General features: G+C 46.6%; 1 protein-coding gene across 4 annotated transcripts in view; it reads left to right on the top strand.

Annotated features, from left to right (window-relative positions):
- Positions 1-18,232, top strand: part of astn1 (astrotactin 1) — a 411,265-nt gene that overhangs the window by 71,793 nt on the left and 321,240 nt on the right. For all 4 annotated transcript variants that reach the window (XM_066680749.1, XM_066680748.1, XM_066680747.1 and 1 more), the window contains exon 2: positions 15,634-15,821. In XM_066680749.1, the coding sequence (XP_066536846.1) occupies positions 15,634-15,821 (188 nt within the window). The remainder of the gene's footprint in view (positions 1-15,633; positions 15,822-18,232) is intronic.

The raw sequence follows: 18,232 nt of genomic DNA, 5'->3' as shown, positions 1-18,232 counted from the left end.
TGTAGCTGTCTGCAGTGTGCATTAGTGGATGAACCTGCCGTGCGTGAACTGAGCACAGTGGAGACTCCTCAGTGTGTGTGTGTGTGTGTGTGTGTGTGTGGGTGGGTGTGGAGTTGCCAGTGTGACGTGCATTATTCAGAACACCCAGCGGCTGAATAATAGCAGGTGACATTGTGGGTAGGGAGCTTATTTGTACAGAGTTAAAGCACAAAGAGGAATCCACTGTTGGGTCCAGTAGAGCTCCAGAGGAATGTAAATGTAAAGTAGTTCTTATTAAAAGGGACATATCATTAATATGTGGATGTGGAGGCCACCAAACCACACACTGTGAAACAAGGCCCCTCCAGTTTTCTGTGCGCTGCTTAAGTCAGAAAACATGGGGAAAAAAACGAGCCGTTCTTATTCTGCTCCACTTCTGACGTCAAGTGCAGAGACTTTAGAATGACCCCGCCCCCTTGTCTGAGTCTGTCCAATCACAGCGCTGGACCCGTGTTTATGTGAGAGCGCAAAGACGAGGTTAAACTAAGCACGGAGGAATAAGAGCACTGAGTAAAAACAGAAAACGAGAACGGAGAAGAAAGAGAACAGAGTGAAAACGACTAAAAACCAGAGCTTCTGCTCCTCACTGCTGTGCGCTCGGGGTCGGGGTGAACAGCGAGCGGCTCATTATCATTTAAAGGAACAGGTGCTGAAAGCGGGCGTTCTGAACAGGGCTGTTACACAGGGGGAGAACACTGCTGTGGGGTTTTACTCTGGAGAATGTGGTGGTGGGGTATGTTCAATGAGTTATTGACTGATTTAAACATGTAAAACCTTATGAAATATATTATTATTATGTTTTTGATGTTTGCTGTATGTGCTCTGTTTGATTTGGTTAAACCTAGCTCCACACGTTCTGTAACACAGCGAGGGGACGACGGCTGTCTTGACCTTGCTGGCAGCTCTCCTCATATCCGTCATGCTCTTCTTTAAGGCCAATCATCCAACATACAATATTAAACATGGCTCTGAAGCCCTAACTAATGAGCATTTGCCTGCTATTACGGTTAATGTTCTGGTGGTGGATGGCTTGCTAAAGCAGCTCTGACTTTGACTGATTGCTCGGTGCTGCGTTCTTATTCAGGAGGAAAATTGGCACCATCAGAGGAAATATACCTTGAAACAAGCCTGAGAAAGTAAACTTTGATCTTCGGGGGGCACACGGCTTCTCCCCCCTCAGGAGCTCCGTTCCCGCGGTCCGTGATGTGAATACAAAGAACCTGCAGGCGTCATGTGACGGCTTTGTCATCATCAAGATTTCGAAGCTGGAAGGAAGTGTCCGAGGCGCCGTGTGTGTCTTCATCCTCAGCTGGGTTTATTTCTCTGCTGTGTGTTTGCTCAGTTCTGTGCTCATTTGGAGTCTGCTGGGGTCTGTTTTTATCAGTGAAGTGTGCTTCTGTAGCTCTACAGTGTGCAGCTCATACACACTGACAGTAGCGTGTACTGTATCTCCTTGACGTCACCTTGACCATTTATTTCAATGTGGTTTGAAAAGAATAGCTGCTGTTTTTTATCAAGAATGAGCCAAACAGTCCAAGGTCTTTTAAAACCAGTCCTGGATTGAATCGTTTCCACTGGTCCAGTGAGTGAGTGACCGATTGAGTGTGTGAAACATTCCACAGGTATGTGTGTGAGGGAGTGACTGGGTGAATGTGTGAGAGGGAGTGACTGGGTGAATGTGTGGGGGAGTGACTGAGTGAATCTGTGAAGGATTGACTGGATGAGTGTGTGAGGGAATGACCGAGGTGAATGTGAGGGAGTGTCTGGGTGAGTGTGTGGGGGAGTGACTGGGTGAATGTGTGGGGGAGTGACTGGGTGAATCTGTGAAGGATTGACTGGGTGAATGTTTGAGGGAGTGACTGGGTGAGTGTTTGAGGGAGTGACTGGGTGAATGTGTGGGGGAGTGACTGAGTGAATCTGTGAAGGATTGACTGGGTGAGTGTTTGAGGGAGTGACTGGGTGAGTGTTTGAGGGAGTGACTGGGTGAGTGTTTGAGGGAGTGACCGGGTGAGTGTGTGGGGGAGTGACCGGGTGAATCTGTGAAGGATTGACTGGGTGAGTGTGTGAGGGAGTGACTGGGTGAGTGTGTGAGAGGGAGTGACTGGGTGAGTGTGTGAGAGGGAGTGACTGGGTGAGTGTGTGTGAGGGAGTGACTGGGTGAGTGTGTGTGAGGGAGTGACTGGGTGAGTGTGTGAGGGAGTGACTGGGTGAGTGTGTGAGGGGGTGAGTGTGTGAGCAAGTGACTGGGTGAGTGTGTGAGCAAGTGACTGGGTGAGTGTGTGAGTGAGTGACTGGGTGAGTGTGTGAGGGAGTGACTGGGTGAGTGTGTGAGGGTGTGAAATGGTAGATTTGTGTAAATGTTGGTGAATGGGTGATGTTGGTAGTGTTGTGTGAACACATGATTAAAGAGTGGGTGGTCTTACAGTCTCTTCACTCCCATGTCTTTGAGGTTTGTACAGTCTTGTGAAGCTCATTTGAGCCTGACTCCACTGAAGACTTGTGGAAGTTGCGGATGCTCAGCGGAGAACAAAAGCTCGCTCGTCCTAGCCGTAACAGCCTTGAAGTGCCACGCATAATGTAAACAACTTAAAGCTATGATGATTACGGCTTTCTGAAGAACAAAGTGACAGCGCTGAGTCTTCTGAAGGAGCAAAGGAACACGTCGGAGACATGTTTAAGGCTCTAAATGATGCATTGGCCCCGTCTCCAACGTTCGAAACGGGAACGAAGCCATACAAAAGACTGGAAAGAACTGAAATGAAACATTTAAGGAATGAGGCCATCTATCACAGTCAGGAACACACGACAAATACAACACAACACAGTACCATTCTTATTGTTTAATTTATATTCATCTTTCCCTGTTTTACTTTATTACCTGCTGAAAACAACAAAACACTGTTCAGACAACGTTCAAGAACACGTCGTAAAAACCAATATACAAATAGAAGTATGGATATAATGATTTATTTACACATTTAGAGCAAATAAAGATCTACATAACAATGCACTAATAATAAATAAATAATAAATAATAAATAACGATTATTGTTAAAATGACGAGTTGAGAAAGTTTCCCTTGACTTTCAGAGATTTGAAGGGCTATATTTAGCCCGCAGCAAAAATTCATGTTTGAATCCATGGCTCACTGCAAGCACAGCCTGAGAGAGAGAGAGAGAGAGAGAGAGAGAGAGAGAGAGAGAGAGAGATGCAAAAGAGAGAGAGGGAGAGAGAGAGAGATGCAAAAGAGAGAGAGAGAGATGGAGAGATGCAAAAGAGAGAGAGGGAAATACTGGGAAAGAGAGAGAAAGAGAGAGGGAGATACGTAGGGAGAGAAAGAGAGAGAGAGAGGGATGAACCCCTGACACTGCATTAGGATGTGACAGGAATTTTCTCTTTTAACTCAGCGCTCTTTCTCTTTCTCTCTCTCTCTCTTTCTCTCACTCTCCGCCCCCACTATCTTTGTAGTTCTCAAGTTCTCACCATGTGGCTCTCTCTCTCTCTCTCTCTCTCTCTCTGTCTATTTTCTGGAAGCATCTCTAAATTCAGAGTTCTGAAAAGGTTCCTCAGAGTTTCCTCAGTGTGTCAGTGTTTTTCTATTTATCTGCATAGTGTCTAAAAACCATTTATTATTCATTCATTCATTCATTCATTCATTCTTCTGTAACCGCTTATCCAGTTCAGGGTCGCAGTACCATTTATTATATTAATATATTTTTTTAATGAAATAACAGTTTCCACAGCTGCACTCTTTGTTATAAACCAGCTTCAAAAGCAACTGGGAAGTTCAACCCTAAATCACAGAGCTCATGAACTGTCTACGATTGACATTTCAAACCAATCAGAGGCAACAGGACATCACAACTGTGTTCTTAGCGCTGGCCAATTGATCGAAAAATAATCCATATTGACATTCAGTACTTCTAATCGACATAATCTTGTCTACATCGATTACTTTTATTCTGTTATGTCCCCACTGTGTGTTTATCTACTGTCTCTTTAAAACCACGCTACTGAGCTGTAGTCACATGATTCTGCCCCCTATCTGCCACATGGAGGAGAACCTAAATGTAGAGGCCGACCGAGCGACTCGAGCAGTTCGTACCAAAGAAAAACACAGCGTCTGTGGTTTGGACGTGCTGTGTTTGATTATAATTAAGACGACACTAATCTAAAATATGTCAAATGTAAACGCTGAGAAAAAACAGTTTAATCCAAAGCACAATCACACACCGAATATAAACAGTGTTCAGAAAACGAGAGAGGAACAAGCTCCCGGCAACATTAGAAAAAAACATCCCAGCTTTAACACTGCAGCGTATTTACAGCACAAGCCTCGTCACTGAACCCTGAGGGTCATAAATACAAACACAAAACAATTGTTCGTTAATCGTAACTGTGATAAAACGTATAATTAACCGTGATATTGATTTGTCCAGCACTGGATGCTTTTAAAAATTATATTAATAAACTAATAATATAAATAAAAACTTCAGATGTTGAAGTAGTTTTGTGAAAAATATTTTAAAGTCAGTGATGATTCTCCATGATTCCCACAGCAAAACATACTCCCCCCTGTAATTTGTTTAAGGTGGAAGGGTGTATCTGAGTAAGAAGTGACTGTATTTTTAAGGTGGAGCAGTGTGTGTTTGTTGGTGTCTAAAGTGTAAATTGTCTGTAAGTTTTTATTTACTGTGTGAATTCCCACAGAAACCCATTTGTAATTTAGTTTTAAGGCACTTTCACTTTGTGTTTACTTTCATGCAGTTAGCAGAATTTAGAGTCAGTTCCGCCTTAAATAACGTAACTGAAACAGCAAAAACAAGTCAGTGTTACCATAGAGCAACACCCTCACCTCTTTACGTGCTTTTCAACCTTCATAGGTCTCTCCACTGTCCAGATGCCTCCAGATGCTGTTTCTCAGACAAAGCTCACAGAGAGAGACATAGAGAGACAGAGACGGTTTGTTTCCCATTTACAGAGCCAGGGCTGGGTATAAACACTAGAGCTTTTTCTCACAGTGAAAGCAGAGCAAAGTGCAGCAAACTGTGAGGAAACATTCTCTGATTTTATTTATGTATTTATTTATTTTTTACTTGGTTTAATTTGTGTCAGACTAAAATGGCGAACAGTGACATCATGACGATGACCAAATTAAAAGCCCCTCAAAAAACGTGAATCCCGATGAAATGGCAGTGGAGAAACTGGTTAGAAAACTGGCAATTAGATATTTTTCCCGCAAGCCTTTCAACCTTTTACCAATCGTTTCAAATCCGAAGGCAAATGTCAAGGCTTCCCGCTGTCTCCCCCTGAAGAGCTGCCCTCATCATCTTTCCTTTCTGTCTTCCTCAATTTTTCTGACTTCATCCGTCTGACTCTGATAATTATCATCGTAATTGAAGCACTTAGTGTCTCCCCTCCCTCCCACTCCCTCACCCCTCTCTCTCTCTCTCTCTCTCTCTCTCTCTCTCCTCTCCCTCTCTCTCTCTCCCCCCTCTCTCTCTCTCTCTCTCTCTGTCTGTCTCTGTCTCTCCCTCTCCCTCTCTCTCCCCCCCTCTCTTTCTCTGTCTGTCTCTGTCTCTCCCTCTCTCTCTCTCTCCCCCCTCTCTCTCTCTCTCTCCCCCACTCTCTCTCTCTCTCTCTCTCTCTCTCTCTCTCTCTCTCCCCCACTCTCTCTCTCTATCTCTCTCTCTCCCTCTCCCTCTCTCCCCATGCTGCTGCTGGGCGTCCCGCTGAGCATCTCCCCGGGCCCGAGTCAGGAAAGTAAAGACGTGTGCTGAGTTGGTTGGAAATGCCAGACCGACGCAGCCCTACTGTCCTTGCCGTGTTTGGCCTGAGGAGTATCAGGGGGAGTGTGACTGTGTGGTCACTAGAGGATGGACTGGTTTAAAACAGGGGGAGAAAAATAGTGAGAGCTGAGTTATTTTGGGTTGAGCACAGAGTCAGAAATAATAAATGGCCATTAAGCGAGAGCAGAAATGCTTGCGCTGTTGGCCCAAGGGCAGGAAGAGGAATGTTGGAGAGTTGTTTTATTTAGTCGTCATTATTTTGAAGCGGAGACACAGGCCTGTCCTTGAGGAGAGCGCTTTATTTCACTTTATTTCAACATTCTGGGGGGTTTTATTTGTGGCAGAAGGTCTGCCTCCTGGCACCGGGACCCTGACTCTCTAACCGCTTCCCGACGGTGCTCTTAGCAGGTGTCAGCTCAAGCATGGCTCTCCAATCAGTGCACTTAGCTGGGAGGTTGTAGTCCAGTGGGCCTCGCTCTTAAATCCTGCTTGTGGAGTGAATGAAGGCGGCCCTGTTTTTTTATAAAATAGACTCGTTAATGTAAACACAGAGGCATGAAAATGTCGGTAATTGAGCCTGATGTGAGAAACAGCCCTGTTTTTCTTTCTAGTAAACTGTGATGTGTATGTGTGTGTGCGTGTGTGTGTGTGTGTGTGATGGATGCTGCAGAGTATCACAGCGAGGACGTGTAAGGAGGTCAAATTATTCCCCCCACAGTGATTAAAACCTGGCTGTCGCTTTCTTGAAATTAGCTTTAATTAATTTTCATACTCGCGAAATAATTATTTCTCCGGCAAAGGAAGCCAAACCAAGCCTGATGAATTCACGGGAATAAGGCACGGGAGCGCGAGGGAAAGCCGTGCCACGGAGAACGGGAGCAGCGTAATTGTTTGCTGTAACGTGGCTTTGTTGGAGCGTTTTTCCTGCATGTTGCTTCATTAATAAAAGTGTCAGACCGGAGCAGGCCTGCGGGAGTCTGGGGAAGGGAAGGTGCAGAGTCACATTAGTGTCATCATTTGCACGGCTTCAGCTGAGGACCGGCTCCCTCCGCAGGAGCCTTCCCCTGCAGTCGGTGTGGTGTTTCAGCGCTGATTGCAAAAGCAAACACAAGCCTGATTGAAACACACACGTATGCATTAGTCAAGTCAGACGGTCTTCATTGTGGTTCCACGGGCTCATGGTTCAGTGCAGAACAGCAGCACATTAAATACACACCACACCACAGCTGGGACGAAGCTGGAGGCACCTGTACTTTGAGCCCCACAGCAGTGTTCTCCCCCTGTGTAAACAGCCCTGTTCAGAACGCTCCTGTTCCTTTAAATGATAATGAGCCGCTCTCTGTTCACCCCGACCCCGAGCGCACAGCAGTGAGGAGCGAGGAGCAGAAGCTCTGGTTTTTAGCCGTTTTCACTCTGTTCTCCTTCTTCTCTGTTCTCGTTTTATTTCTCAGCGCTCGTTGTGTCTGTTTTGCTGAGTTTATCCTCGTCTTTGTGCTCTCACATAAACACGGGTCCAGCGCTGTGATTGGACAGACTCAGACGAGGGGGCGGGGCTATTCTAAAGTCTCTGCACTTGACGTCAGAAGCGGAGCAGAATCAGAACGAGTCATTTTAAGCAGCGCACAGAAAACTGAGTGTGTGTTTGTGGGAGGTATGGGGGAGGTGGAAAACAAGGGATGTTCTCATAGGTTCACTTTGAAAATGAGATATCACTCACAGAAGGTAAACACACGCAACACTAATCAGAAAAGACACATGACAATACAGATGTGCATTATATGTATACAGATGTTACATTAGCAGTGTTCGATTATGAAACTAGTGCAGCCATCTGTGACTGTAACTGTACAGATAGACTGGGGTAGTGACTGTAATCTAGAGTTAATGTGTGTGTGTGTGTGTGTGTGTGTGTGTGTGTGTGTGTGAGAGAGAGAGAGAGAGAGAGAGAGAGAGAGAGAGAGAGTGGTGTTATTTACACTGATAAACCCAAACATAATTGACTAGAATTGAGCAGTGCTTGTATCTTAACGGTGAGCAGAGCTGAATGTTGTAGAGCTGTGTTAAATACCATTAGCACATAATCACATTCAGCACATCACTGAGCCCACTGCCCAAAATCTGCTTATGACCCAGCAGCGTCCTTCCATCAGGGAGCGGGTTTATATTTAGAGCTGGGAGCGCTGAAAATACTCTGAAGACTGTTGACAGGCATCCAGCCCCAGATTAACAGCACCACGACTGTTACACTCTTTAACATAATACATTTAATGAATGCTGCAATGTAAACAACATGTCTGTGTGTGTGTGTGTGTGTGTGTGAGAGAGAGAGAGAGAGAGAGAGAGAGAGAGAGAGAATGAGATGGAGTATGTGTGTAAGAGAGTGAAAGACTGTGTGTGTGTGTGTGTGAGAGAGAGAGAGAGAGAGAGAGAGAGAGAGAGAGAGAATGAAAGAATGAGTGTGTCTGTGTGTATAAGTGTGAGTGACTGTGTGTGACTGTGAGTGAGTGTTTGTGTGAGTGACAGTGATTGTGAGTGAAAGTGATTGTGAGTGACTGTGTGAATGAGAGTGAGTGTGAGTGTTTGTGTGAATGTAAGTGAAAGTGAGTGTGACTGTAAGTTAAAGTGAGTAAGAGTGAGTGTTTGTGTGACTGTGAAAGTGAGTGTGAGTGTTTGTGGGAGTGACTGTGTGAGTGAGTGAGTGTTTGTGTGAGTGTGAGTGTTTGTGGGAGTGACTGTGTGAGTGAGTGAGTGTTTGTGTGAGTGTGAGTGTTTGTGGGAGTGACTGTGTGAGTGAGTGACTGTGAGAGTGAGTGATTGTGTGAGTGACTGTGAGTGCGAGTGAGTGTTTGTGGGAGTGACTGTGAGTGTTTGTGTGAGTGAGTGTTTGTGTGAGTGAGTGTTTGTGTGAGTGTGTGAGTGAGTGTTTGTGAGAATAAGTGAAAGTGAGTGTGAGTGTTTGTGTGACTGTAAGTGAAAGTGAGTGTGAGTGACTGTGAGTGTGAGTGAGTGTTTGTGTGACTGTGAAATTGAGTGTGGGTGTTTGTGGGAGTGAAAGTGAGTGAGTGTTTGTGTGACTGTGAGTGATTGTTTGTGTGAGTGAAAGTGAGTGAGTGTTTGTGAGAATGAAAGTGAGTGTTTGTGTGAGTGACTGTGTGAGTGAGAGTGAGTGAGTGTTTGTGAGAATGAGAGTGAGTGTGAGTGAATGTTTGTGTGACTGTGAAAGTGAGTGTTTGTGGGAGTGACTGTGAGAGTGAGTGTTAGTGAGTGACTTTGTGAGTGAAAGTGAGTGTTTGTGAGAGTGAGTGTTTGTGTGACTGTGAGTGTGAGTGATTGTTTGTGTGAGTGAAAGTGAGTGAGTGTTTGTGAGAATGAAAGTGAGTGTTTGTGTGAGTGACTGTGTGAGTTAGAGTGAGTGTTTGTGACTGTGAGAGTGAATGTGAGTGATTGTGTGAGTGAAAGTGAGTGAGTGTTTGTGTGAGTGACTGTGTGAGTGAGAGTGAGTGTGAGTGAGTGTTTGTGAGAATGAGTGTGAGTGAAATGAGTGTGAGTGAATGTTTGTGTGACTGTGAAAGTGAGTGTTTGTGGGAGTGACTGTGAGAGTGAGTGTTAGTGAGTGACTTTGTGAGTGAAAGTGAGTGTTTGTGTGAGTGAGTGTTTGTGAGTGAGAGTGAGTGAATATTTGTGTGACTGTGTGAGTGAAAGTTAGTGAGTGTTTGTGTGAGTGAGAGTGAGTGTTTGTGTGAGTGAAAGTGAGTGTTTGTGTGACTGTGAGTGAAAGTAAGTGAGTGTTTGTGTGAGTGAGAGTGAGTGTGAGTGGATGTTTGTGTGACTGTGTGAGTGAAAGTTAGTGAGTGTTTGTGTGAGTGACTGTGTAAGTAAAAGTGAGTGTGAGTGTTTGTGTGAGTGACTGTGAGAGTGAGTGTTAGTGAGTGACTTTGTGAGTGAGTGTTTGTGTGTGTGTGAGTGAGTGTTTGTGTGTATACTATGGTTAGAGCCCTTTACCCCACTCTGTATTTTAGCTGAACCAGTTTGGAACTGAAGTCAGATGATTGGCTGCTCTCTCTGGGCTCTGGGTGTGTGGTCAGCATGGAGATCCCTTTACTGACAGGTTTGAGCTGTTAGCATTCTCCTCCAAGCGTGTTGAGATGCAGTTCCTTTTATTTGTTTATTTATTTATTGTATCAGCAGCAGTTAAAAATAAATAACTGAATAAAAGCACTGGCTGATTTATGACGTTTCTCAGAGGATGCGTGTGCTCTTCACTGTCCCAGGATCAGCGTGGATCAGAGTCTTAACTAACGAGGGAATTGAGGATGATGTCATCGGAGTGAGACGATTTGAACTGTTATCAGATGTAAATATAGAAACTATAACCAGCAAAGAAACAGACACGAGCTCCTCGCCACGAGACCCATAAACTCAGCCCCAGAGCCTTGTCTTTTGAACTGGAGTGAAGCTAAACCTCAGTTTACGGCTTTGTCACCTGTCAAACCCCCCGCGCTGGAAAATGGGGTGAAAACCTCACTCGGTTTGAAAGCCTTGCATCAACGACTGCATCACAACACTGTCTCAAATCCCTCAGGAGTAACGTCACTGTGAACTGTTCACACTCACGGAGCCGGCTCGGTCCACACCAGCGCCACGGAGAGGTGAATACAAGAATGAGGGGTGGAGGTGGGAGTGGGTTGTGTGAGGTCCTACTCCCAAAATCGTGTTGTTACATAACTTCCACACGTTGTAAAAAGAAGTATATTTACCTTATAATTCCGTTTTTAAAATCACTGTGATGTCACTGAGCTGTAACAGAAAGAGTAGAGCCTCTGTCGTTGCTAATCCAACCTCAGGACAGCAGAAACTGCACTATGTAACTTTTGGAGGAGGTTTGGAAACCCACGCGAGTTCCACCTTAAATGGTGACACGATTACATTCTTGCACCTGTGGCTACTGTACTATTTAAGGTGGAACTGAGAGTTAAGAGCTGAATTCAGCTTCGAATCACAGGGAGTGAGGAGTGGTGGGTGATTTGTGACTGAGGAACACTTCTGAAGGTGTATGACGCCCCAGATTTACAATGGTAAAGTCCAGCTGAGTTTATCTGATATCACTGCAGACTGTAAGCAGGGTGCCGCTGACGCTGCTCTTTTTTTTTTATCAGCGTGATGGAGTGGTCTCTCCATTACTTTTGATCCAGAACTAATCTTCCAACATCAGCATCTGACCTCACTCTGCTACATGTAGCTGACTGCCATCAAATTCTCCCAGCACTGCGACCCAGACCTATTCGGGTCTGGTCTTCCAGAGGGGACAGAGCTAAATGAGGATGAAGAGGATGGATGAGCAGGTGTGAGACAGCGCCTCTAATGAAGAGCTGCTCTCTAACCTTTTAACAAACCGAGAGGGTGGGCGTTCTGACGCATCTCTTCCACCTGCCGTTGGCCCCGGCTGATTACGGATGCGTCCTCGCCGCGCCGAGTCATCGGCCTCGTCTTCCTCGAGTCCAGACGGCGCTCAGACGGCTCACCCACACGTCTGGAGAGCTTCTGAGTGTCGGAAGCCTCAGGGACAGCTTTCATTCTCCCAGACGTGTTTAGAGGCTTGTGAATAATGTATGGGTGGTGTGTGCTGTGCATGTTCACCACAGACTTCACAAACAGCCACTGAGGCGCTGTGTTGATTAACACCAGCATCCAGCCGCATTTGTCTCTGCTTTTCTCTCGTGTGTTGCATTCATTACAATAAAGTTATAATGAATTCAGGAAGCTGCTTCAGTCGCTCAAGGCCAGGCCACAGAGCAGGGGCATGTTTATAAACGACAAATAACAGTTCATCTTTACATCGAGCCTCTTTCACATTCACTCATTCATCCTCTTTACACTCACAGTGGGTCTGGAGTCTACGGATCATTTGGCATGGGGCAGGAACACACACACACACTCACTCTCACCCCGTCACTCACACACTCATAAATGTGGACAATCACACACACTCACCCAGTCTCTCTCTCTCTCTCTCTCTCTCTCTCTCACACACACTCAAACACACACACACAAAATCATATCTGTGGACAGTCTCACACACTCACCCTGTAACTCTCTCTCTCACTCACACATAAACACACTCACTCTCACCCTCACCCTGTCACTCACACACTCATAAATGTGGACAATCACACATACTCACCCAGTCTCTCTCTCTCTCTCTCTCTCTCTCTCTCTCTCTCTCTCTCTCTCTCTCACACACACACTCTCTCTCACCACGTCACTCACACACTCATAAATGTGGACAATCACACACACTCACCCAGTCTCTCTCTCTCTCTCACACACTCAAACACACACACACACAAAATCATATCTGTGGACAGTCTCACACACTCACCCTGTAACTCTCTCTCTCACACACACATAAACACACTCACTCTCACCCTCACCCTGTCACTCACACACTCATAAATGTGGACAATCACACATACTCACCCAGTCTCTCTCTCTCTCTCTCTCTCTCTCTCTCTCTCACACACACACACACTCTCACCCCGTCACTCACACACTCACCCAGTCTCTCTCTCTCTCTCACACACACACACTCTCTCTCTCTCTCTCTCTCTCTCTCTCTCACACACACACTCTCTCTCACCACGTCACTCACACACTCATAAATGTGGACAATCACACACACTCACCCAGTCTCTCTCTCTCTCTCTCTCTCTCTCTCTCTCTCTCACACACACACACTCTCTCTCTCTCTCTCTCTCTCTCTCTCTCACACACACACTCTCTCTCACCACGTCACTCACACACTCATAAATGTGGACAATCACACACACTCACCCAGTCTCTCTCTCTCTCTCACACACTCAAACACACACACACACAAAATCATATTTGTGGACAGTCTCACACACTCACCCTGTAACTCTCTCTCTCACTCACACATAAACACACACACACACACACTCACCCTGTCACTCACACACTCATAAATGTGGACAATCACACATACTCACCCAGTCTCTCTCTCTCTCTCTCTCTCTCTCTCTCTCACACACACACACACACTCTCACCCCGTCACTCACACACTCACCCAGTCTCTCTCTCTCTCACACACACTCAAACACACACACACAAAATCATATCTGTGGACAGTCTCACACACTCGCCCTGTAACTCTCTCTCTCACTCACACATAAACACACTCACTCTCACCCTCACCCTGTCACTCACACACTCATAAATGTGGACAATCACACATACTCACCCAGTCTCTCTCTCTCTCTCTCTCACACACACACACACTCTCTCTCTCTCTCTCTCTCTCTCTCTCACACACACACTCTCTCTCACCACGTCACTCACACACTCATAAATGTGGACAATCACACACACTCACCCAGTCTCTCTCTCTCTCTCTCACACACTCAAACACACACACACAAAATCATATTTGTGGACAGTCTCACACACTCACCCTGTAACTCTCTCTCTCACTCACACATAAACACACACACACACACACTCACCCTGTCACTCACACACTCATAAATGTGGACAATCACACATACTCACCCAGTCTCTCTCTCTCTCTCTCTCTCTCTCTCTCTCTCTCTCTCTCTCTCACACACACACTCTCTCTCACCACGTCACTCACACACTCATAAATGTGGACAATCACACACACTCACCCAGTCTCTCTCTCTCTCTCACACACTCAAACACACACACACACAAAATCATATTTGTGGACAGTCTCACACACTCACCCTGTAACTCTCTCTCTCACTCACACATAAACACACACACACACACACTCACCCTGTCACTCACACACTCATAAATGTGGACAATCACACATACTCACCCAGTCTCTCTCTCTCTCTCTCTCTCTCTCACACACACACACACACTCTCACCCCGTCACTCACACACTCACCCAGTCTCTCTCTCTCTCACACACACTCAAACACACACACACAAAATCATATCTGTGGACAGTCTCACACACTCGCCCTGTAACTCTCTCTCTCACTCACACATAAACACACACACACACACTCACCCTGTCACTCACACACTCATAAATGTGGACAATCACACATACTCACCCAGTCTCTCTCTCTCTCTCTCTCTCTCTCTCTCTCTCTCATACACACACACACTCAAAATCATATCTGTGGACAGTCTCACAGTCTCACACACTCACTCTGTAACTCTCTCTCTCTCTCTCTCTCTCTCTCTCTCTCTCTCTCTCTCTCTCTCTCACACACACACACACACAAACACACACTCACTCACCACTCACCCTGTCACTCACACACTCATAAATGTGGACAGTCTCACACTCTCTCTCTCTCTCTCTCTCTCTCTCTCTCACACACACACACACACACACACACGCACACTCTCACCACTCACCCTGTCACTCACACAATCATATCTATAGACAGTCTCACACTCACCCTGTCACACACACACTCTCTCTCTCTCTCTCTCACACACACACACACACAATCATATCTGTGGACAGTCTCACACTCTCACACACTCACTCTGTAACTCTCGCTCTCTCTCTCTCACACACACACACACACACACACACACACACTCTCACCCTGTCACTCTCACACCGTTTCACAGAGCAATTTACAGACGTGTGTATGGGGGACCTGGAGGACCACTGTGCATACAAGAGAAAACAGGCAAAGTCTCACTTTACAGTGCGTTAAGTGCATATTTCTGAGACTCGGAAATGCAGTAGAATAAAAGCGTAGCAGCATTTTAAGGTGGAACAGACAATTTGCATGAAAAGCTGTGGAAAATGAAACCAATTTCAGACGATGACGTGATGTAAATTCTGATGGGAACTGAGACAGAAAGTAGACTTCTCAGTTAAAGCAGATGTGTCTGTCACTTCACTGGAAGAATAAAGAGAATCATTGAACACTCTCAGCATTTTCCTTGTTGTTGGTTCTTTTTTCACTAAATTATATTCTGTCTTTGTTAATAACCAACATTCTCTCCTCAAAGTAAGAACTTCCTCCAGCTGCACATGGGAATATACTTCTGTTTCTTAACCAAAGCCACACAAACTCCACGAGCTCCACAGTAGTGTTCTCCCCCTGTGTAAACAGCCCTGTTCAGAACGCACCTGTTCCTTTAAATGACAATGAGCCGCTCTCTGTTCACCCCGACCCTGAGTGCACAGCAGTGAGGAGCGAGGAGCAGAAGCTCTGGTTTTTAGCCGTTTTCGCTCTGTTCTCTTTCTTCTCCGTTTTTACTCAGTGCTCTTATTTCCCCGCGCTCGTTGTGTCTGTTTTGCTGAGTTTAACCTCGTCTTTGCGCTCTCACATAAATGTGGGTCCAATGCTGTGATTGGACAGACTCAGACGAAGGGGCGGGGCATTTCTAAAGTCACTGCACCTGACATCACAATCAGAACGACTTGTTTTAGGCAGGTCTTGTGTCTTACTGAGTGGTCTTCTCTTCTGGTTTGTTTACATTCAGAAGCTCTGTGTCTTTTAAGGCGGAGCGATGTTAGTTGTGTAGCACTGTCGCTAATGCAGTTAGCCGTCTCCCGAGTTTGAAGACATTTCCACCTTAAGTGATTCGAAACAGCAAAAATAAGTCAATATTAAACACATATGGAGCAGGAATAGAGCGACGTCTTTGGGACACAGCAAAAGACGACATAGCAATGTGGTTTTTTATGTGTGGATTGCACTTATAGATAAAACAAGGCTAAAAAAAATGTAGTCCATAAAACACGGGCACCGTTAATGACACTTTCCTCTTGTCCATGTTTTGCAGAGATCTCTGGGAATTCTGAGGACATCCCTCTGGTTCGCTGGAGGCAGCAGTGGCTGGAGAACGGCACGCTGCTCTTCCACATCCACCATCAGGACGGAACCCAGAACCTGCCAGGACTCGCCACCACCGAGGACCCGGCCAGCGACACTGCCGAGGAGGAGCTGCGCATCCTGCACATCTCAGTCATGGTACGTTTGACCGCGAGGGTGGGTGGTAGGAACACGGTGAAGCGCATGTGGGCATTGTCTGTATCCCGGGTGCCTCTGTGACTGTACACCTGCTCCGAGCTGCTGTTAGCCTGTAGAGAAGTATGAGATGGAGGCTGGAGCGTGATCGATGGAGGAGGAGTAGCCGAGGAGGAGAGAAAAATGATCTCCACTGATTCACTTCATTAAAGCATCTGCTTCCTATATTCTCCACCTTCTTTTGTACCACAGCCTTCACTGAAGTTCAAATCCCCATCTCCACTCACCACAGAAGGACGTTGTAGTTCTTCAATTACAGACTGTAGTCCATCTGTGACTCTGCATACTTTTTAGCCCCCTTTCAAACTGTTCTAAAATGCTCAGGACCCCCACAGAGCAGGTGTGATGTGGTGGTGGATCATTCTCAGCGCTGCAGTGACACTGATGTGGTGGTGGTGTGTTAGTGTGTGTTGTGCTGGTTTAGAGTGGATCAGACACAGCAGCAGCTGCTGGAGTTTAGAAAACCTGAAGCATCCTCTGCCCACATCTACAAGGTGGACCAACGAGGGAGGAGTGTCTCACAGAGTGGACAGTGAGTGGACAGGGTTTAAAAACTCCAGCAGCACTGCTGTGTCTGATCTCGCATTCTCCGAGTTCAGGTGGTCAGTCTCGTAATTGGATCTGTGCAAACAGAGGGATCAACTATGAAGCCATAACTCTTCCAAAATGATGTAGTTAGTTTGAATCCCAGGCTTCATAGTTTACAGAAATAAATATCATGAATAAAATCAGGTTTCACCCCAGATACAATGCATATTGATTAAGTAGGATGACAGGCCTGGGCTCGTTGTTTCTGGAGTAGAAGGAGGAAGTCGTCCTCAGCTCCACAACTTGACCTTACATAATTACACTCTTCCAACCACCTCTATTAACCCGAGCTCAGAGTGCCTAGGGTCATCAGTACAGAGATCTCAGTGAACAAAGTCTCTCACTGAAAGAGGACCTTCACTTCATATTTACTGAGATTAATCAGTTTTCTAATAATATTTATACTAATTATAATAATGGTAAGTGTACTAATTAATTATACCACGCTACATGAGGAACAGAGGGGGTGCATTGTGGCGCTGAAGAGTGTGTTGCTGTCACACAGCTCCACAAAATATGGGACCACTGGTGTGGGGAGTGTGGTGTGTTCTCCCTGTGTCTGTGTGGGTTTCCTCCGGGTGACTGTCTGTGAGGAGTGTGGTGTGTTCTCCCTGTGTCTGCGTGGGTTTCCTCCGGGTGACTGTCTGTGAGGAGTGTGGTGTTTTCTCCCTGTGTCTGCATGTGTTTCCTCCGGGTGACTGTCTGTGAGGAGTGTGGTGTGTTCTCCTTGTGTCTGCGTGGGTTTCCTCCGGGTGACTGTCTGTGAGGAGTGTGGTGTGTTGTCCCTGTGTCTGCGTGGGTTTCCTCCGGGTGACTGTCTGTGAGGAGTGTGGTGTGTTGTCCCTGTGTCTGCGTGGGTTTCCTCCGGGTGACTGTCTGTGAGGAGTGTGATGTGTTCTCCTTGTGTCTGCGTGGGTTTCCTCCAGGTGACTGTCTGTGAGGAGTGTGGTGTGTTGTCCCTGTGTCTGCGTGGGTTTCCTCCGGGTGACTCTCCGTGAGGAGTGTGGTGTGTTGTCCCTGTGTCTGCGTGGGTTTCCTCCGGGTGACTCTCCGTGAGGAGTGTGGTGTGTTGTCCCTGTGTCTGTGTGGGTTTCCTCCGGGTGACTGTCTGTGAGGAGTGTGGTGTGTTGTCCCTGTGTCTGCGTGGGTTTCCTCCGGGTGACTCTCCGTGAGGAGTGTGGTGTGTTGTCCCTGTGTCTGCGTGGGTTTCCTCCGGGTGACTCTCCGTGAGGAGTGTGTTGTGTTGTCCCTGTGTCGGTGTGGGTTTCCTCCAGGTGACTGTCTGTGAGGAGTGTGTTGTGTTCTCCCTGTGTCTGCGTGGGTTTCCTCCGGGTGACTGTCTGTGAGGAGTGTGGTGTGTTCTCCCTGTGTCTGCGTGGGTTTCCTCCAGGTGACTGTCTGTGAGGAGTGTGGTGTGTTCTCCCTGTGTCTGCGTGGGTTTCCTCCGGGTGACTGTCTGTGAGGAGTGTGGTGTGTTCTCTCTGTGTCTGCGTGGGTTTCCTCCGGGTGACTGTCTGTGAGGAGTGTGGTGTGTTCTCTCTGTGTCTGCGTGGGTTTCCTCCGGGTGACTGTCCGTGAGGAGTGTGGTGTGTTCTCACTGTGTCTGCGTGGGTTTCCTCTGGGTGACTGGAATTAGTTTGATTCTTTGGTTCTACTGATTTATCAGCACTGCTTTTATGCTTGATCCATTATTCGTGGAGACACCTTACAGGCCCTCGACCGGCCCACGTGTCGTCACTGCTAAGCAGCGACTCTTCAACTGAAAG

Source organism: Hoplias malabaricus, chromosome 9, assembly GCF_029633855.1.
Source record: "Hoplias malabaricus isolate fHopMal1 chromosome 9, fHopMal1.hap1, whole genome shotgun sequence".
Classification (NCBI taxonomy): domain Eukaryota; kingdom Metazoa; phylum Chordata; class Actinopteri; order Characiformes; family Erythrinidae; genus Hoplias; species Hoplias malabaricus.
Note: the sequence above shows the minus strand (reverse complement) of the source record. Positions and strands in the feature narration are given on the sequence as shown.